Source organism: Sesamum indicum, linkage group LG3, assembly GCF_026168435.1.
Source record: "Sesamum indicum cultivar Baizhima isolate 11 linkage group LG3, ASM2616843v1, whole genome shotgun sequence".
Classification (NCBI taxonomy): Eukaryota; Viridiplantae; Streptophyta; class Magnoliopsida; order Lamiales; family Pedaliaceae; genus Sesamum; species Sesamum indicum.
Genome location: NC_142659.1, coordinates 18,138,195 through 18,159,651, shown reverse-complemented (window position 1 = coordinate 18,159,651; position 21,457 = coordinate 18,138,195). Strand labels below are relative to the sequence as shown.

Here is a 21,457-nt window from a genome sequence, read left to right as displayed (position 1 = left end):
TTGAAACAATCTGTACTGATTTTAGGCAAATTATAGTATGGTAAACTGGATTTAATACTATTAGACTCATAATGATGGCAGTAGACTAAGTTCAGACAATTAACTTCCTAATATCACACACACATATTTAACAGAAGAAAAGAAGTTTCAGATGCTTCAGAATAAAGCCTAAAGTACAAGGAGCACAGCTTTAATCTGAAAACAGGGATCATTGACAGCAAAGGAAATGTGAAGGCAGAAAGCCAGACAAGGCCATTTGTTTCCTGTTGAAGAATATTACAACAGATCAGAAAATGGATGTTGATGCACAAGAATAATTTGTTCTGTCTGAATGTTTGTCTATTACTTATACCGAGCAATCTACCACTAGCATTTACCTCCTTCCATGTTTTCCTTGAGGCATTTCTGTTCTCCACAACAACAAAACCACATCTGTTTCAGAACCCAGACCTTAGATCCGAACATCAACTACCAAACGATCAGTTGTAACGAAATTATAGAAGATTATGCCCATATCAAGAACTGAGATAATCAGTGCGTAATTTCTGTATCCATTCTACTATTAGCCAATATGGCTTGAAACTAGCGACTAGATTTCCGTCTTTGGTCCTTGTAATTGTCTCCTAACCAAGGCGGTGTAGATACCGTTCTTGCTGAGGAGATCGTCATGAGTTCCGCTTTCTACTATCTGACCATCAGAAACCACTGCTACTGTGTCTGCAGTTTTGACGGTTGACAACCTGTGAGCTATAACCAGCACTGTCCTGCCCTTCATTAGAGAGTCCATGGCGTCCTGCAAAGTTCAAATATCATATATATAACTTGGAAAACATCATTGGGAAAAGCACGTTATTTGAATGGTGAGATGAAAAACAGATTTCGTTTTAGAAAACTGCACCTGAACTAGATATTCACTTTCAGCATCCAGGGCGCTAGTTGCCTCATCCAAAAGTAGGATTCTTGGATTCATCAGCAGAGCTCTGGCAATGGCTATTCTTTGTTTCTGACCACCTGAAAGCCTTACACCACGCTCACCAACAAAAGTTTGGTACTTCTCAGCAAACTTGGAAATGAATTCATGGGCATTCGCCATTTTCTGCTTGTTATGCCGAGGAAACACACAACAATAAATTTTCTGGACCGAGGGATACTGGCCATAGTAAAGAATTTAAAGCTTACAGCGGCGTTTTCTATCTCCATACTGCTTGCTTTCCCATCTAATCCATAGGCGATATTCTCCTCAATTGAGCAATTGAAAAGAATAGGTTCCTGGCTCACGATACTGATCTGCATTTATTATAAAGCTATATGAAATCTCGACAATCTATATTTTAGATAGAAAATTAAGCTAGACATCCATGATGCACTTCAGAACAATACTTGTAGTAACAAAATTACCTTCCTGTGCAGATGCTCATGAGATATTTCAACCAGAGGAACTCCATTTAGCATAATCTTTCCTTTGATAGGATCATAAAATCTCTCTATCAAATTCGCTATTGTCGTCTGAAGCACAGAAAAAGGTTGTAATAGGTTCTCCAGGTAGAGCTAGTATTGCTCTATAAAATTTCACTACATTTTTGTATGTTGAAATGAACTATATCATAGCAACTACAAGCAGAAAAGTAATACCTTTCCACCCCCGCTTGGACCTACAAGTGCAACCTTTGAACCGCTTTGTAATTTTAACGTTATCCCCTAAAATCAGAAAATTTAAAAGCACTTAGCATAAGCTGTCAAGGCTCCACAAAAACCTAGTCACACTAAAGTCTGATAAAAGGTTTAATAGTAAAACTAAGCACCCTGCATCAGATGTTCATCGTTCCCAGATCAAACAAAAAAGGCAATGGTTAAGTTTTGAAAGATCTTGCAATAAGAGTAACTCCTAACACCGTCAGAGGTGGATATTTGATCAATACCTTGAGGACCATAATATTAGGGCGGGATGGATAGGCAAACCAAACATCATCCAACTCCACTTCGGCATCTTGATCTCTGTGATATATGTTATTGTGTCATAATGAGAAAAAAACTTGCAAAAATTGCCATTCTGCTTGCAACCTAATTGCCTCCTCTGTTACTCAATTGTACTTCAAAACAATAAAGTATAGAAATAGTGATCAACAATGAGCATGAAACTCAAGGGGAATGCATGAGGAGGGAATAGGAAGTCTTGAAGTGTCATCACAATAATGCAATTTCTAATCACACTGGAAGTTAAGATGAATCCAATAGACTACAAAAAAAAACCATGCATAGGTTGAATAAAAATGTATACTTTGATCATCTAGCTAGTAAGTTTTCTTTGACTAGCACTCGAGTTAACAAAAGTTTCGACCATATGTTTCCTGAAGCACGAATATTAGGTAGCTCTCATATTTATAGGATAAATAAGGTAAATTGGTAATTTGAAATCATGTTTCTCAATCAGAACTTCATAAGTTCATGGTTAGGCACCGGGTGATGATTCATTTTCTAGTAGCATTTGCTGATTGAAGAAAACAAAGAAGACCGAGCATCTTAAGTAACAATGTGAGAAACTAACCCCAGCGGACACTTATTTCCTGATTTTGGCATGGATGAATTACGATCTAAAAGTTGGAAAACCCGCCTACTAGCTCCAGCAGCTTTCATGGCTACTGTATATAAACTAGATAGTCCCGATACCGAAGATCCAACTGTGAATAATAAAAAGCAAATAAATAACATGATTCAGTTCTCAAGACTCATTGATAATACAGAATCTATTTCGGTAAGTAAATTACCAGTTAAGCTATACAGAATGAAAGATGTAAGAGATCCTGGAGTCATTGATCCTTTGATTGTAAGTGTAGCACCATAGATTACTACCACAATGACTGATAGCGTTGAAGCAGCACTAAGACCTCCGAAGAAAAAACCAACAATTTTCTGCAGAGAAGAAAACTAAGTTAATAGAAGATGAAACTTTATCGCCAAAAAGACCACATGAGCATCAGAAAACCAACAGCTTGTCTGAGTCCAAGCTTCAGCGTTTCATCAACTTTCTCAGAATAGCGTGAGATCTCGTATTCCTCCTGTGCAAAAGACCTCACTGTGCGTACGGCACCAAATGTTTCCTACGCACAGCAATAATATGTATTATGTGAAACAAGTTAGAAAGTATTTCTATGTTAACTTGCCTTACATGTCAATGGGAATCTAAAGACCAGCCGAGGGTTTCATAAATGAATCCACATCAGTCAAGCATGCGATTAATAATGGAAAGTTCTATATGGAGCATTGAGATAATCTAGTACATTAAATAAAATGGAGAATTAATTTAAGTGGGATAAGGATACCTCTGCAATAGAAGAAGCCACTGCAGCTGCAGCTTGAGTCTTGTGAGAAAGTTCCCGAAGATAGCGACCAAATTGACGAACTGCAATAGATATAACTGGAACTACCACCAAAGCCAGCACTGGGGAAAGACAGGATAGCCAAAATTATAATTAGGATAGTAGATGGACAAACCGGAGCTTATGGTCTGTTTAAAGGAGACGAAGTGTTACAAGTTAACTTCCATGATGTTGCAAGCATGAATCCAAGACCAATAAATGCAGTCGAAAGATTCCTCAAGGCCTCTGAAAGATTAGTAGTTGCAGCATTTTTAATAATCTGCGTATCTTCAGAAAGTCTACTTAGTAGCTCTCCGGTCCGAGTAACATCAAAGAAGGCTATCTCCTACAAGATTTTCAATCAATTCAAAAACAAAAGTTTCGAAAAGTTAAGTGCAAGAAATGAAACTTCTCAGTGAGAAATAACATAACATTATCTTCAACAGGCTAAGGTAATGGGCCTTTACTTGATGAATAAGATGACAGAACAAGTCCTTTCTTAATCGAGCAACAACCCTCTCACTGGCAGAGGAAAATAACCATGCTCGCAGTGCAGTGAAAATTGAACTGAGAGGAACATAAAGTTCATATCAATTTAATGAGATACATAGAATGATGAGCTTGAAAAGCAGTTTAAAATGTAACGAAGAACCTGAAGAAAAAGACATACAAAGAAACATCACTTTGAAGATTAATTCCAGAAGCTTAAATCTTTGATTTAGAGTATAACATTAAAAGTGGCAATAAAATGATCATGAAATTCTAATTAAGGCTGGGATGGAAGGACCAAGCAGCACATTAGACAATGTAGGGATGAAGTTTCTTCTGCAACGGAATTATGCATACCCAATTATGACAATCAGAAAGATTTCAACTATGGTACTATAGACAGCCTTCAAAGCTTTAGATTTCTGTTCGGGTGTTTGAATGTCCCCTGAAACAATATCAATTATCTTCCCTCCAAATTTTGGCTGCAGGATTCACATTGCAAAATAACAAAACATTAGTAGATTTACTCAAATGAGAGAACAGGGTACAGGTGGAGGCAAGATTTTTGCACAGACTTGAAACAGCTTTAGCACATTACCACCAATATACTAGACGTGGACGCAATCAACAAAGCTACCGTGGCAACAACCAAACTGGCCGCTTCAGGCTTTGCCTGTCACAAATTTCACATTACGGACTTACATGTGAAGCATATATACTAATTAACCAATCAGCCATAAGTCAGGTCATCAACTTACAAGAGACAGTACTCTGCCAAAGCCCACATTTGCTGCCTGCATCTCGCAAGAATATGATTAGCTCCTTATAGATACTACAATACTTAGTAAGGCCTAGTATGCAATAGTTTTACCGAAAACTCAAATTACCGGTATCGCATCGCCATGTTCAAGGTCTGTTAGCTGACCATCTTCTGCGGCAGCATTTCCTTTTCGACCCCCCTAATGAAGGCTCAAGAACTATCAAAGAACAACATAGCATATGCAAAAACATATACGCATAGGCTTCAAATTATTACTAAATTAAACATAAGAATGAAATTTTTGAAGCGTTGTATAACACAGAAGCTGGACCAACACCCTCCTACTCAAATCACAAAATATCCATCTACCAATTCCCAAGACTACATTTTTATATCAACAAGCAACTAATTGACTGGCAGAAGGACCAAAAACAAAACTTTTGCAATTCACCTATGATGTAATCTTATCTAACTCAAGAATTTAAGAAGCCACAAGCTCACACTAAACCTTTAGCAAATACACAGATACCCATCCTTCAAACTGAAATCAAAAGTGTCCGTATTTCTGATTCATACAAAAATCTGAACTCTTTATAAGCATTCGAATCTTGCAAAAGGTGTGACCGCAGTTATGAATTTTCCACGTTGTTAAATTCAAGAATCGAACAGCCCACAAAGTGACAAAACGAGAAAATCACTGATAGAGAGAAAACCAATCCATGTGGTGTTCATCGCTCAATTAATCTTACTTGTGTGTTAAGAAGAGGAATCCTCTCACTTCCATGGCCATGCATCCCTAAAGACATGTTAATTTCTTGGGATTACTCTCACAGAAATGGAGGCAGAAAATTTCACAGTTTGATAGGAAGAATTCTACACACATATATAGAGAGCGTAGGGGAAAATGGGTGGTTGAAAAATAAGTGAAGTTTCCCATACTAGAATTTAAATTTATGTGTTCTTGACTTAGACTTTTGAGTCTCTTCTCATGGGAATATTTTGTTATTCGTCTGTATTTCCCTTTTTCTTATGAGAAATTCAAAGAATATAATAATATATTAAATAAAAAGATTTGAATTTGATATTATGAATTCAAATTACTGTATGTTATATAAATTTGAAATTTTTTAAAGTATGATTAAAATGAAAGATCAAGAATTTCAAATTTTTTGTAATATGAAATTATCCCAATAAGTTTGGACAATTTGTTATTATAAATTTGAAATTCCCATCACCAAATCCATAAATGCAAACACCACAAATGTTAATCATACTTTATTTCACATGGTCTGATCTTGGTTATTGATGATAATTCACTGTAAAGATTATGATCGACATATATGACGCAAGTGCAATCCTTCTAGATGGATCTATGGGATGTCATATCCGCATTCCTACTTTCATGACAAAAACATGTCTTACTTGTATAATATATTTTTCATACAATTAAACGTGATATATAAAAAATTAATTATGTGAAAAGCACTTCAATTCATAGTTAAAAATTTCATTTCCATTAAACTCATAAAAAAATAATTAAAATATTAAATAAATATTGAAATGATATACCGGAGAATAAGCCCATATTGATTTTGTGCCTCAATTACTTTGTGATATGAGTTATTCGAACGGCGGGATAAAACTTGGACTGTTTGAGTTGAATAACTCAACTAATCTATGTGTGGGTTGAGTTATTCAAGAGAAATAATGATGCATATTGGGTTTGGTCATAAAAATTGAATCCTTATAATGCAAAGTAATCGCCTGTGTATTGAACAACTTATCCCATAATAAAAAATAATTAACAAAAGAGAAAATAATAAATATATATATACACTAGCAATTGTGGCACGCTGCTCTTGTATGCATATAATAAATAATTTTTCACTCTTTAAATATATTATAAATAAGAGCAAAATATACAAATCAATACATTATATTAAAAAGTAATAAAAACTAATTTATTAGTTAATGTATAATCTAGAAAATTGAATAAGTTAGTTATCTTATTAGTTAAAGGGCATAAAAAATTGATAAAACGGTGTCCTTAACGGCCATTTGTGAGTACGTAGCCTCTTTCTTTTTTATATTAGTATATATATACTAGACGTTATGGCATGTAATTCCTGCGTGCATATAATAAATAATTGTTTACGCTTTAAAATCTATCATAAACAAGAATACGATATATAAACCAACACATCACATTTAAAAAATAAATAAATAAATAAAATAAAATAAAATTAATATAGGAATATTATTGATACAACAAGAATTTGGTGTGAGTAAAAATTTCATATTAGTATATAAATAGATCTTATAGATGAGAAGAAGAATTTGAAAAGGGGTGGTTGAAAATACATGTAAATATTTTTTATTATTCAATAAATTAGTGTCGCAATGTACGTAACTGCTATTTACGAGTAAAAATATTTTTTTTATAATATATATATATATATATATATATAGAGAGAGAGAGAGAGAGAGAGAGAGATGGAATATATTGAGAAAATCCGGACATCCCACCTTTGAGGATTTTGAGGGTTCCACATAGGCCAGTTTTTGTGTTGAATGTAGTTTTGTCTCATCCCAGAAATTTCAACAGGAAGAGATGCAGCAGTTCAAATTTTTTATTTCCGCCCAATTTTAAATTATTCCAAATTGGATTAAATTTTATCAATTAAATATAAATTATTTTTTTTAATTTCAACATTTGATTTTAAATAAAAATGGAATCCCAATATTAATGGATTCATCAGCACCATATAATAAATTAAATCCCAGTCCAAAATAAGTGATGCAGCCCGTTACGTCATTTGGCGCAATATTTTGGCAAAATTCTCCCCCAGTTAAGTATAATTTCTATTGTTAATTTATATTAACTTTTTATTATTAATTATATTATTTAATGAGAATTAATAATGAGAATGTTTTTTACTAATTAACTTGACATTGATTTAACTTCAATTTTTTGTAGATTGAGTCATTTTATTATAATGAAAATTCTAAAAATATTGTTAAAATTTCACATTTTTCTAGCCTTGGAATAATTTGGTTAAAATATTTGCGTGCATTGAATGCATGAGACTTAATTAATTAATTTGGTTTATTTGTGTGCATTGAATACATGAGGTTTAATTAATTAATTTGATTTATTTGCGCGCATTGGATGCATGAGGCTTGATACAATTTGAGTTGCAAATTTTAAGCTTATTGTTTTCTGCATATAATTGTTTGTCGTGATGTTGAAAATCGCGATATTTTTGTAGTGTTTATTTACTGTCTAGCATGATTAATTATTATTATGTGCTAAAATGAATGTGTATAGATGATCACGAGCCTTAGACCGCATGTATGCCTTTTATTTTTTTGTTGGGTGGGCTCGTGTGCCCTTGTGATTTTATCTTCTACCTCCTCCTCGCTTTTAGCCTTGGAATAATAAGACTTGTTATCTCCCTCTTAATGTACTCCCCCGACTTCTGATCGGAGTTTCTTTTAAATTGTAATGAGAGTAGTATAGGACATTTTCGGAATATTTATTTTAAGCAAGCCCAAGGAGAAGAAGGTCCATAGAGAAGAAGACCCACAGAGAAGAGACCCATGAAGAAGGCGGCCTATGGAGATATTACAAGGTCCATCAATATGTTGATGGGTAAATTACTTTTGTAATAACATAGGGCCACCCTAGACTGACCATAGATTCACTGTGGACTCAATAGGTCGCATATATTGGCCTCGTGATCATCCAACAGGGGCATGCTAGATTTCATTGCATGCAATGCATTTATTTAATGCTTTAATATTTGATATTCATGGTTGCAATGTTTATATATAATGAGGTCTCGGTCAAACAACTCATAATTAACTCTCACTTAATTGGACCAAGTTGAAGTGTAAGGGGCCTAAAATGGACTTGGATCAAAATGGTTTGATCTGTTCAAGATTTTCATCCACATTAATGTGGTAAGAAAGCTGCCACTATCTAAGTGGGTTTCACGAGTCATGACACATTTAGACTAGGGGCAAGTTGCATGAGTCGTGGGGGGCGACAATTGAGGTGTGATTTAATTGATGGGTTGAGCCCAACAATAAACAAATATTAAGCCCATAAATGGACTGGATCGAAATGGCATTTCGATCTGTCCAGGCCTTCCATCCATAGCAATATCATGAGAAAGCTACCGCTATCCAAATGTGGTCCCACGAGTCGTGGAACATTTGGAATAGTAGGCAAGTTGCATTATAGTTATGAACAAAGGAATACGCTCGTTGTTTCCCTGTCTCACGAGTCAGGGGGGGACATTTGAAAAATATTTTATATTAGATATATAATACCAAAAAAATTAAATTATAAAAAATAATATACTAAATTTTATTTTTAAAATTTAGATGTGTACATGAATATAAATTTTAAATAATTACAATAATTGTAATTCATAATAACTCATAAATTAATTTATATTATTATTTAGGTTAAATATTCTATTAAATATATTATTTTTTATAAATTATATTTGTATTTAAATTAGTATAATATATTTTAAAAGAAAAAAAGTCCAATATGCATAAGACAAAATATTTAATTAAGTATCTAATAATTATTATAATTATCTAAAATTATTTTAATTAATTAAAATATATATTTAGTGATCGTAATTAAGTTATTTAAAAATAATAAGAGAAAATTGGGGGCGACGACGCACGGGAGGGCGACGGCGACGTCGCCAGACCATTGTCGCCCTCTCTTTTGTCTGTGGTCGCCCTCTATCTTTGTTTGTTTTCCTTTTGGGCGATGACCTTTTTTTTTACTGGGCTACGGCGACGTCACTAGATGGGGGATGGCGGGGGGTGGGGTGGGGGATGGGTAGGCGGCGGGGTTTGGGATGGGGGCGGGGGGGCAACTGAGGTGGGGTGTGCCAGTAGGGTTTTTTTTTAAAAAATTATATATATATATATATAATCTTATTTTTTTTATAATTTTTAGTTATTTATATATAATATAAGCCAGTTAATATACGAGTATAACGATCAGGCGAAAAAATTCAACATTGTTACAACTTAGCCAAGAAAAGGGAGGTTGAGCTGAATTTATTAAAACACAAGGGATTGTTTTGCATATTTTCAAATCAGATGAGGGTTTTTTGTTTAATTTTTAAAAATACAGGGGGTTTTATGCAATTTTGCCTTAATAATAAAGTGTGATTAGATGTTACATTATTTAAAGTGATATTTGTTCATAGCCATACTCAACCTTCCAAACCATATAAGGTATTTTGCAACTTGCATATGACCTTGGTTTTGTAGTTTACCACATATCTACAAGGAATACCCATTTGAATTTCTTCTTCATGGTCAGGGTGGACAAAAGTATTTATCCATGAAATTAAAATATGTATCTAACTTTTCTGATTGAGAACCAAAACAAAAAAGTTGTGGTGCATTTTTTTTGCAATTAATTATGTACAAATTTAGAGATGCATGTTACATGTGCAATCATATATTCAAAAGAAATGCAGTCAAGATATTCAAAATAATAATTTGAAGACATGTTAGGTGTTTAGATTGAGACATTCAATAAGTATAATTAACTAGAACAAATTTTAGTTACATAAATAGGTCTAAAGTTGGTGAGTTTCTCAATAAATAGGCCATATTTCTTCATTTTTCCAATCTCTAGATATAAGATTTTTTGCCACATATTTCAGTGGATTATCCGTACAAATTCCTCCCACATAGAAATATTCCCTAATTAGATCTATCAACTTCTTGTTTGCTTATTCTTAAAATATAAATTTAGTTGTATTGCATCTCTGACTTTTCTTACTGTATTCAAAAGCTCGCTCCCGGTATTGCATTCTCATACTGCAACAGAAAATTACGAAAAGCTATTGCCACTATAAGTATTTTCTTCCGCTTAATGGTTTGCAAAGACATTTTATTTATAAAGAATAATATAGGTTCGTTGAATTAGAAAAAATCTCTTTAAATTTATAAAATTAAGTGGTCCCAACATTATTAATTTATCAAAAAAGGACCAAAAAATAAATATATAAGAAGAAGAGGATACAGACCAAAAACTGATAAAGCCTCAAGCTTCAAGAAATGAATCTATATTTGCATCCCTCTTTGTACAAAAGCAGACTGAGTGAACATAAACCCTTAAATGGCAGGGCAGATTCTATACAAGAATTGCATATTTATTGACTTGTGTTAAAAATGTGAACCAGTTGCTTCCAAACTTCTTCAGCTTTGTTGGAGTGCACCTCCTCCTACAAATTTCAACAAAGTATCCTAAAAACAGCGGTGCTGCATTTTCTCTACGATGCTCGTAGTGATGACTACTGTTTCTACGTCTATCGTACTAACTGCATTGATTTCTTAGACAAATACTAGAAACAATAAGAAGATTCAAATGGTAGTTAGTGTTTCATCTTCGGCTAACGGTTGCAAACACTCCCAGGGGTTTGCATAGAAATAGTCCTCTTCTTTAGGTCTATATGGGATCACTAACCTTTTGGTTGGGTGTCCCATGCGCTCGGCATGAGCATTCCTAACCGCAGCAGAGAACTCATCCCAAGTGAGTGACCCTGAGTTGTACCGATCTATGAAATCAATTAGTAGCTTTCTGTCTAACAAAATTGTTTTCTTGTATCCAAGGAATCTGGAAACAGAAATAAGTGAACTACATTTTAGTAAAAGCGTGGAAGCATAGATTCAAAAGCCAACTGAAACAAGAAGAAAAGAGCCAGATATGTCATTTGCTGTAGTTTCCCATCATTTCACAGACGAAGAAGTATCTAATCACTCTTATGAATTAGGGGAAGCAATCAAAATATTTACCACATTCAGTACCTGCGATGTCCTTCAACAACTTTAGCCATGTTTCCATCATATGTAGGAACAAAGATATCACTCTCAAGCGAGACAAGATAATCCAGTGCAGCCATTTGAGATGAGTGATTCTGGAAAAACCGAAGGTCTGAAGAATCCAACAATGTCTCCTTCCTGACCTGTTACGACACAGCAGGAAAATTGATAGTTACAGAACAATTAAATCCTCAAACGACTAAAGCTATAGCTTCTGAGTAATTTACCAACCAATTTTGGATAAGATACTGCAAGAGTAGACAGTCTTCTTTTTCCACCATATATTTCCCCAGCTGCTATGTAAATCTGGATATTACGATCAATATCCAATGCTTTTAGTGTAAGTGCAGTTTCCTCAGGTGTCAAAGGACACAGACCATCTTTCCTTTTCAAATCAGAATCTATGATCTTCTCTTTCCACCAAGGATAGGCATATCTAACAATAATGGAAACATAGTAAAGGAATAAACGGTATCTTTACTACTACTTTACAAGCTATAGGAATATGGAGAGAAGAGCTCACCTCATTCTTGTTAACTGTTGCGCCTCCTCACTATTGCAACCCTGGGTACAACCAGAAAAGGCTAACATGTCCATCTCATATCTGAGATGAAGTACCAAGAACTGACCATTTTGCCTAAGAATTCTGACAACTTTTCTACCCAATTCTTCTATCTGAGGGGTAAATCTTAAAGCATTAAAGTTTACTCGGCAACGGAGCCTCTGAATCTCCAAGAGCTGGCCATTGTTGGCCAGCCGAGCATCTGTTCTATTCAAATGGACAACTTTATATTTATGAATCAGAGGAAGAATCTGCATGCAATGGGTAAGAATTATGACTAAACTTACAATCAGTAATAAGCATTTCACAACTAATAGAACAACTTAATAAATCTGCTAACCTGATTCTGATAGTAAGAGATGTCAGACCAACTAACAGGGGGCATGGTATGTATTGCTCCCCGCTCTACTCTCCTCTTGACCCTTGGTGGTAGCTCCTTCAGTATCCGTACTTCATCTCTCAAGGACGTAATAAAATGATCAACGTCAAATATGTCTTGAAACTCACTGTAAACACAAAAAATTCACTGAATCACCATTTTATGTTCACTATTTCAAGATTTATATGCATCAGTAATGGGAACAGACCTAGGATCATTCCAGAAAGATGTCTTGTCAAGCTCAGGAACAATCAACGTAACATTCAAATATCTAGCAATCGCAACCATGTCACATATCTGTAGACACAATGGACAAGAATAGTTAATCATTTAATTCAGCTGACAAACTAAGTAGATTCATTATCTAATGTATTATTGTCTTTTTAATGGGAAAACAACTTACCGCTGCCCGCATTTGATTAAGACCTCCATTGCACGAGACCATCAGGTAACCATTGTTCTTGTAAACCCCTGAATTGAATACATATATATGATCCAAAAGAAGGTCAGCGCAACCAAAAGTAACCTGGATGAAATATTGTCAGAGATCAATTCTTCAACAGCATGCTTCAGTACAACAGACAAGTGCCTGAGTAAGAATGCAAATAATCACACAAAACAAGCGCCATAACTTTGAAGTGATAATAGAGCATTTAAACAGAGATGATTAAAAACAACAGCACGCAGCCCCTGAATAATGTTGCAGAATTCCAGAGCACTGCCTTGATTACTCAAAGAACAAGAACCACATCACAATCCACAAGATGACCATCAAAACTTTAATTTAAACAATGATAATATACACAGGCATCCCACCAAAAGAATCAGCAATAACATCTCGCATTACAAATTTGTAACTGGGTCCATCTTCTCTACTCAAAGCATAAAACTCACAAAGCATCAAAGTAGACTATAGAAAATACTCACTCTTGGGTGGACGAACTGTAACAGAGAATTGTGGCGATGACTGAACATTTAAAGCAACAGCAACTGCGGATTCTTGGGAGAAGCAAGAGGGCCAAACCTTTAACACACGAGGCCCCCAAGTTTCACTGACGGCCGTTAACTGAACTAAGCAAGTCCAGAGCAAAACCGTGGTAGCTGCCCTTATCATCCAAAGCTTCATCCTAGACCGCGACACCAACCCACTATTCCTCAGCTTCTCCAATCTCCCCCCTCCAAATGATGCCGCCGTTTTAAGCCCCATTATTCCCCACCTTCTCCTCCTCCTCCTATTACTCTCCTCACAACCCTCTATTCTGCACATGTCAAGAACCCCATACAATCTCTCAACTGCAATTTCTGCTGGTACACTACGTTGATTTCGACCAATCCTATGATCACGTAATGCAACCTTTCCCAATAAAAAAAAGAATATGAAAAGCCCGCAGCAGTACTCAATGGAAACTAAAACAGAAGTAAAATTGCCAAAAATCTATCCCAGAATGAGCCAGAATTGTTCGGGGATTAGCCGCAGATTCCCTCCCAAAAATGCACACTCGAAGAAAATTCTCGAGGGACCCGCACATTGAAAGTCAAGCGCAATCCAGTAAAAGAAGCTCCGATCTTCAGCGACCACAGGCCAACAAAACCGAAGTATCAGGGATTTTAGGCACGATAAAGGAAAAGGGTCTCAAGATAACAAGTGTGGAAGATCCGCCGACTATCAGGGCGATATCATAGGTCTCACCGGCGGCAGAGACGGGCCAGCTAGCAGCAAGAATCCAGCAGATATACATAGATAGACAGAGAGAGAGGTAAGAGATATAAGCAGGCGAAGGTGGGGGGATCGGGTGGAGCAGAACACGCACAAATCAAATGTACGAAGAATGTAATTGATGCTTGACCCCCCATCAAAATTATGTTTACTATGTTACTCCAGGCTTTTTACCTGCTCTAGTGAGGTCCACCGTAAGCTATATCAAGAACATCTTTCATCGTTTCATATATAGTTATGGGCGTAAATATTGCAGTAATGCATGAATTCTTGCTCTGAATTTCAATTGAATTTTTAAGAAAATTCAGCAAGGATTTTGGTTAAACTTATAAACCCTTTAAAATATTTTATAAGATGTTCGGAATTTTATGAGATATTATAAAGTGGTTAGAATTTATTTTATAAAAAAACTTGTACGTACGAACTTTTAAAGATAAAATATTATGGGCTTATAATTTTTTTATGAAAAGAATGTAAGAGTTGCTAATTATTTTTAAGATATTAATAAATTTTTTAAAATTAATTATAAATTTATTATTATTAATATCTTATCAGCTCTGTAATCTTATTTTATTTAAATATTAAGTTCTAAAAATGTTTTATAAGATATATGGGTTTATAAAATGTTTAAATAAGCTTAACCAAACACCTCTAAGTTTGAATTAATATGAAATATTTATTTTAAGAATGTTCAATTATTTATAGAAAATGAAATTGATTCAAATTATGAAATTGCAGTATTTTTATTTTTTTTAAATAGATAAATACAACGATAATTTTTATCAAAATACCAATGAAAGTTTAGGGGCGATTTGGGTGGGAATAAAATAAAATTATAGAAAGAAATAAAAATAGGAATTGAACAAATTTAGTACGTCCTTTTATGTTCGGTATGCCAAGAAATAAGAACATGAATTCAATCAAAACATATTCCAAATTACTCATTTATATTTTTGGTAATAAATATATTTTGGATGTTTTCATATATTTATATTTTTTAATAAATACTTGTTATTTATTTTAGCATATATATTAAAAATACAAAATACAATAATATATGTTATACATATTGATACCTCCTCAAACATTTTTTTTCTCAAGCTCCTAAGGCAAGGAGTGGCCGCCCACCAAACAGTTTAACAAGTCTTACCTTATTGGCTCATAAATAATGTATTTGGGGGATAGGTTATCTATTTACTCTAACCTGGCAAGCCCAAAAGTTAAAACTATCTAGCAGGATAACTCAACAGTCAACACGTATTTCTAACATCATGAGACACATCATACCAAAAAATCTTCAATAAACTCCTCCTATATTGATAGCGATAGACTTGGCGGCAACAAGTAAAATGGAACCCATAGAACATGGCTTGACTGGCATGATTTTTCAAACAGTTATAACTTTCTTCAAGATAAGTCCATATTGCAATCTATTTTTTTCATTAGTTAGCTAAGTCGTGTATCATTCCAATTGTGTATCACAAGCTGCAACACTAACAGATTTTGCTCTCCACCAGCTGATAAGTAAAGGCCATCGTGCAGTCACAAGGCATCAAGTGTTATTCACTCACTCTCACTCTTTTCTCTCAATTTTCAAGAGTTGCTTGCACTGATTTGCATTCCATACACTTATTCAAACTTTGACAATTTATTTCAATTCTTTCGTCATCATTGTTACGTTATTTCAAGTACTAACCTCTATTTTGTAGATTAGTCATCCTTCAATCTTAGGAATTTCGTGAACATCCTTCGACAGTTGTGGTGCTACTGAATTTCAGTACACATTATAGGCGTCGTCTGTGAGAACACTTGAGCTAAAGATATGAGAAATTGTCAGCTCAAACAACTGAGGTGATAATGGATCTTTTGAGGGAAACACTTTCCTCCCCGCTATACTAGGATCTACACTTCCAACCCTAGAACAGACACTGGAAGATCTCAATAACCCCTTTCTTGCTCTTGATCCTGCAGCCCTATCTGTTGCCGCCAACCCATTCTTTTGTGAGCAGCTCCGCTAGTTTATTGTGGAGACCATCAATTCCCAGGGAAAGACGGTTACTAAAAATTAAGCTGAAAACTATGATTTGAGAACGGGTCATGAATATGTTCTTGAAACTGTAGGCAGTTACAAACGACGAGAGCTGGAGCCAGAGCCAGAGCCAAGCTAGGAGGAGGCAGGCGGGCAGAGTGTGATGTGCATGTGGGGCACCCCATTTTCTCTTTAGTATCCATAACAATTCAAACTCAAATTTGAATTTGAACTTAATATAAAGAGTTCATTATACCAATAAACTTCCTATATGGGACGGAGAAATATGAGTGCATTACACTCACCCCCACAATCCCTTATATACTAATCAAATTCCACTTTCCCTATCATTTTTCAATGCGGGACAAGCATTTTCTCTTCTTCTTCACATTTCCTCAACCTGATTTATGGATTTCTTCATGTAATTTATTAAAATTACAATAGTAGTCTCTAGATGAAATTCCATGACTTCTGAATGTTTGATGGAGTAACTTCTGATTTTAAGTGACAAGCTATAGTGTAAGTACTACTAACCGTAAATTCTCCTATTTTTTGAAGTGCCAAATTACTTCATCCTATCCTCGCTCACTTGGTAAAGCAATGAAGAGAATGCAATTAGAATAGATTGGAGCAAACTCCTCTCATACCAACCGTTTATTTCAGCCAGAATCGTCCAAGAGGGTTGCCACCTTAGTAAAACCGTGAAGAGACCTCCCTGGCCTATTAACTGGAACGACGCAGGAAACCAAGGTACACCCAGAATTGGAACTGATTCTCCATTGCCAATATGCCATCTTACTCCAGCTACCAATAAATCCCTTGTTCGCAAAAGAGAGTGCCAGGTAAAGGAAGGGGAGTAATGAGCTCCCGCTTCTAAAAAATTCAAATTTGAGAAATATTTTTGCTGCAGTATCAAATGAAGTAAACAATTTGAATTCATAACCACTCTCCAAGCTTGTTTTGCCAGCATTGCTAAATTAAATTCCTTCAATCGACGGAAACCCAAACCTCCTTACCTCTTGTTGTGGCAAAGTTTATTCCAAGCAACCAAATGAACCTTAGCCTCTCCTCCACCTTGCCAGAAAAAGTTTGCCATCATCCCCTCCAGTTCCTTGACGTTCCTCTCTGAAATTTCAAAACAGTTCATTATGTAAGAAGGTACCGCTTGAAGAATCATTTTAATTAACACCACACAACCTACTTGAGACACTGCTGTATCCATTAAGTTTTTTCCAAACTCAATCCTTAATATTCTCAAACACCTCATGCTTCGACCTTCCTATCATCGAGGGAAGTCCTAGGTATTTATCATGGTTGTCCTTCACCTGCACTCCTACGATTGTAACTACTTCTTCCTTGATCACAGCTAGAATATTCTTACTAAAAACCAAAGTTGACTTGGACAGATTTTCCTTCGATCCTGAGGCTACTCCAAATGTGCTAAGTATCCCTTTGATAAGCAACATTGCCTCGTGCGAAGCTCAGCAAAATATCATAGTATCGTCTGCAAAAAGGAGATGTGAAATACTTGGTGCTCCTAAGGAAACTAAGATACCTTGAAGTGCACCTTGAGACTCTGCGTGACGGATGATGTGGCTTAACTCCTCTGCACAAAATAGAAAGAGATACGGGGACAGGGTAAATGATAGAATCACATTTTGTAGTTATTTCATATAATATTTTAGCCTATTTTGTGATCAAATACTCCTAATTAAATATTATTTTGCAGCATTAGGACAAAAGAATTGGAAAATGAAGAAAAGCACCAAAATGGAAATTCAAACAAGACTCAAACTCAAATTCTGGCAAGAGTTTGGAACTGCTTGGACTACCTCTGATGAAGGAAGAGTTTAACTAGGATTATAATTTTATCTCTATAAGTCTTTTAGTTCAACTAGGAATCTACTTCTAATCCTAGTAGAACTAGGTGTCTAGCTATTATAAATAGGTGATGTAATTCACTTTAAGAGACAACTTTTGAACTCTTCTATTTCTCTACGTTTTTATATTATTTTGCTTTTCATGCGTTCTTCCATGAGCATGTCTAGCTAAACCTCTCATTCCGGTTGAAGACTTGGTGAACGCTTAAATCCAACGGGTTGTGAGATCTAATTTATGCTTTCTACTTTTATTCATATTGGTATTTGTGTTGTTCTCTGTGCTTTTATTACAAATAATCTGATTTATTGTCAAGAATATTTGCCTAGCCAATTGAACTTTCAAATCCGTAATTGTTTGTTTAGTTCGATAACTAGTGGTAACACAACATAATTGATTATGTAGAAGTTTTCGATTATGTTGTGGGGAATGCACAATCTAACTTAAATAAATCCTCGTAGGAATTTATTGGTTAGAATTGGGCCTTTCTAGTTCTTAATGCTGTCGGTAAATTAAATCTTGAGGACGTTCCCAAGGTTGTTTACTGATTAGGGATTTAGTCAACGGACGTTCCTTGACTATCCACAAGGTAAGGAAAGGTGAGGTCGTTAGGTCGTACCAATTGCCATAACCAATTTATCTATCATGAATAATTGTTATCTTTGCATCTATGATCAACCGTGGAATTAAGTGTGATCCTATCTTTAACTGGAATACTCTTCTCTTATATTTATCTCTTCTAATTTTATTAGCTTTTTAGTTTTATTCTTCTTCCAATCACAACTCCCCCTAATTATTTTCGTTTTTGAAGGAATTAATTTAAAATCAATCTCTGTGGATTCGACCCTACTCACACATCTACAAAAGTGTTCGTAGGAATTATTTTTGGTGGATTCGACACCCATCAAATTTTGGCGCCGTTGCCGGGGATTGGCGTCTTTAAATTAATTTCTTTTCTTGTTACTTGGTTTTATATCACGTTCTTCTCGTACAGGTGAACTTGAATTTGACCCAGAGATCGAGAAGACCGCTCGTAGGCTCCGAAAAGAAACCAAGCAACACAAGGAAGAGGCTTCTACTTCTTCCAAACCAGCAGCAGACTCTAAGTTAGAATTGTCCACGTCTAACGACTCTAAAGACGAAGTCATGGCTCAAAATCTAGAACGAACAATCAAAGAGATGACTTCCTTTGACTTAAATCAACAACCACTCTGCATTGAATATCCTAATTTAGATGTTGATTTTGAACTTAAATCCGGTCTCATCCACTTACTTCCCATTTTTCGTGGCCTTGCAGGTGAAGACCCACATAAACACCTCAAGGAATTTCATGTGGTGTGTTCCGGCATGAGACCTCAAGGAGTCACCGAAGAACAAGTCAAGCTAAGAGCCTTTCCATTCTCATTGGGCGATAAAGCAAAAGATTGGCTCTACTCCTTACCTTCGGGATCTATTGTTAATTGGAACGAGCTCAAGAAACTATTTCTTGAGAACTACTTCCCCGCTTCAAGGACTACAAACATTCGGAAGGAAATAAGTGGAATACGTCAATTCTCCGGTGAAAGTTTCTATGAGTATTGGGGGAGATTCAAACAATTGGTGGAGAGTTGCCCTCATCACCAAATTCCCGACCATCTTCTAATTCAATATTTTTATGAAGGATTGTCTGAGGCAAATAGAAGCTTGGTGGATGCAGCTAGTGGAGGTGCTTTGTATGACAAAACTCCTAGCGAAGCACGCAAACTAATCACAACCATGGCGGCTAATAATCAACAATTCGGTAGTAGAAACGACAACCCCCCACGAAGGGTGAACGAGGTAAGTACTTCTATTGATGAACGTTTAGATAAACTCACTTCTCTTGTTGAAAAGTTTATAGGGGGAGGCATTCAACAAGTCAAGACTTGTGGGATATGTACATCTTCGGGACATTGCACCGACGCTTGTCCTACACTTCACGAAGATTCAACCGAACATGCTGGCGCCATCGGTGGATTTTTTGAGCAACAACAAAGGAGATATGATCCATTTTCCAATACATATAACCCCGAATGGAGTAAACACCCAAATTTGAGGTATGGCAATCAACCTCAAAACTTTCAAAGGGGTCCACACCAACAACCACCACCACCTCAAACCAATCCCAATAATAGTACGCCCTTGGAGGATATCGTGAAGACACTCGCCTTGAGCACCCAACAATTCCAACAAGAAACTCGCTTGAGCATACAAAATTTGGAATCCCAAATGAGCCAACTGGCCTCCTCCGTTAGCCGTTTGGAGTCTCAAGGTAAGTTTCCCTCCCAAACTATTATTAATCCTAAACAAAATGTTAGTGCTATTACCTTGTGCAGTGAAAAAGAGCTACAACTCGAAAATAGCACTAGGCGTGGGCACGCACAGCAGGGCAAAACAGAGGATGCATTGGAAATTCCTCCAAAAGAAATTGAAAAATCCAACCAAGTCAGTGAGGAAAGTCCCAAGGTGTTCATACCCAAACCCCCCTTCCCAGAGAGATTATCCAAGTCCAAAGCGGAGGAAGAGGAAAAGGAGATTCTTGAAACTTTACTCAAAGTTGAGGTAAATATTCCCCTACTTAATGCAATTAAACAAGTACCTCGCTATGCAAAATTTCTCAAGGAATTGTGCACCAACAAATCCAAATTGAGAGATAATGAAAGGGTAAGTATGGGAGAAAATGTATCTGCCATTTTTCAACGAAAACTACCTCCTAAATGCAATGATCCAGGTACGTTTTCTATCCCTTGCAAAATTGGAAAGATTGGAATAGAAAAAGCAATGTGTGATTTGGGTGCTTCTATCAATATTATGCCTCTTACCATTTATGAATCTTTAAATGTTGGCCCATTGAAAAAAACGGGGGTTATTCTTCAACTTGCTGATCATTCCGTAGTTTACCCCAAAGGAGTTCTTGAGGATGTACTTGTGCAAGTTAATGAATTGGTTTTTCCTGCTGATTTTTATGTGCTTGATATAAGGGGGGATATTTCTCCTAATTCTACATCCATCTTGCTAGGAAGACCATTTCTTAAAACCTCAAAAATCAAAATTGATGTTGATGCCGGAATTCTCTCTATGGAATTTGATAATGAGGTTATGAGTTTTAAAATTGGTGGCGCCATGAAATATTCTAATGATGTGCATTCTATTTTTCTCATTGATTTTATTGACCCTTTGGTGCAAAAAAATGCTATGTTCGATGGTGGAGGAGCATTTAAGACAGCAATTACTGAAAGTCTCACCTCGAATCCAAAAACTTACAAGAATAAAGTCTTTCACGACAAAATAAGTTCGAGGAAGAAGTCATACATGGACCGCCAAGTTCTCCTAAATCCACACCATCACCGGGTGCATTACATAGAAGAAGTGGATTTAGAGTGTCTAACTCATTTGAGTTGA

The 21,457-nt window shown here is 35.7% G+C and overlaps 3 protein-coding genes across 5 annotated transcripts; 1 reads left to right on the top strand and 2 right to left on the bottom strand.

Annotated features, from left to right (window-relative positions):
- Positions 1–189: 189 nt before the first annotated feature.
- ABCB27 (transporter associated with antigen processing protein 2) lies at positions 190–5,528 on the bottom strand. Its single transcript, XM_011074574.3, has 17 exons — positions 5,355–5,528; positions 4,733–4,804; positions 4,604–4,639; positions 4,444–4,518; positions 4,203–4,327; positions 3,824–3,923; positions 3,531–3,702; positions 3,321–3,439; positions 2,988–3,098; positions 2,766–2,910; positions 2,546–2,678; positions 1,920–1,995; positions 1,633–1,698; positions 1,399–1,506; positions 1,180–1,287; positions 899–1,096; positions 190–793 (listed from the first exon to the last, which is right to left on the bottom strand). Exons 1-17 carry the CDS (start codon positions 5,409–5,411, stop codon positions 590–592), a joined length of 1,905 nt encoding a protein of 634 aa, XP_011072876.1. The 5' UTR covers positions 5,412–5,528; the 3' UTR covers positions 190–589.
- Positions 5,529–10,683: 5,155 nt separating this feature from the next.
- On the bottom strand, positions 10,684–14,294 carry LOC105157990 (rhamnogalacturonan I rhamnosyltransferase 1). Of its 3 annotated transcripts, XM_088879086.1 has the most exons (9): positions 13,341–14,294; positions 12,817–12,884; positions 12,622–12,710; positions 12,375–12,540; positions 11,996–12,285; positions 11,704–11,908; positions 11,458–11,615; positions 11,117–11,266; positions 10,684–10,874 (listed from the first exon to the last, which is right to left on the bottom strand). In XM_088879086.1, the coding sequence occupies exons 1-9, from the start codon at positions 13,678–13,680 to the stop codon at positions 10,784–10,786; spliced, it is 1,557 nt and encodes a 518-aa protein (XP_088735212.1). In that variant the 5' UTR covers positions 13,681–14,294; the 3' UTR covers positions 10,684–10,783. The 3 variants fall into 3 exon arrangements, 2 of the variants coding, with proteins under 2 accessions (XP_088735212.1, XP_011072874.1); XM_011074572.3 differs by having other exon boundaries at positions 10,684–11,266; positions 13,341–14,293; XR_002286865.2 differs by lacking the exon at positions 10,684–10,874 and having other exon boundaries at positions 11,126–11,266; positions 11,700–11,908.
- A 4,889-nt stretch (positions 14,295–19,183) lies between these two features.
- On the top strand, positions 19,184–21,457 carry LOC148788764 (uncharacterized). Its single transcript, XM_088878135.1, has one exon. It carries the CDS (start codon positions 19,184–19,186, stop codon positions 21,455–21,457), a length of 2,274 nt encoding a protein of 757 aa, XP_088734261.1.

Coding starts and splice junctions, on each gene's coding strand:
- ABCB27 (XM_011074574.3), bottom strand. CDS start 5,411: ATGTCTTTAGGGATGCATGGCCATGGAAGTGAGAGGATTCCTCTTCTT. Junction 3,703..3,823: donor TCTGTCATCTTATTCATCAA/GTAAAGGCCCAT, acceptor AAAATCTTGTAG/GAGATAGCCTTCTTTGATGT. Junction 1,288..1,398: donor ATGAGCATCTGCACAGGAAG/GTAATTTTGTTA, acceptor TAATAAATGCAG/ATCAGTATCGTGAGCCAGGA.
- LOC105157990 (XM_011074572.3), bottom strand. CDS start 13,680: ATGTGCAGAATAGAGGGTTGTGAGGAGAGTAATAGGAGGAGGAGGAGA. Junction 12,711..12,816: donor TTAATCAAATGCGGGCAGCG/GTAAGTTGTTTT, acceptor TTGTGTCTACAG/ATATGTGACATGGTTGCGAT. Junction 11,909..11,995: donor CAACAGTTAACAAGAATGAG/GTGAGCTCTTCT, acceptor CATTATTGTTAG/ATATGCCTATCCTTGGTGGA.
- LOC148788764 (XM_088878135.1), top strand. CDS start 19,184: ATGGCTCAAAATCTAGAACGAACAATCAAAGAGATGACTTCCTTTGAC.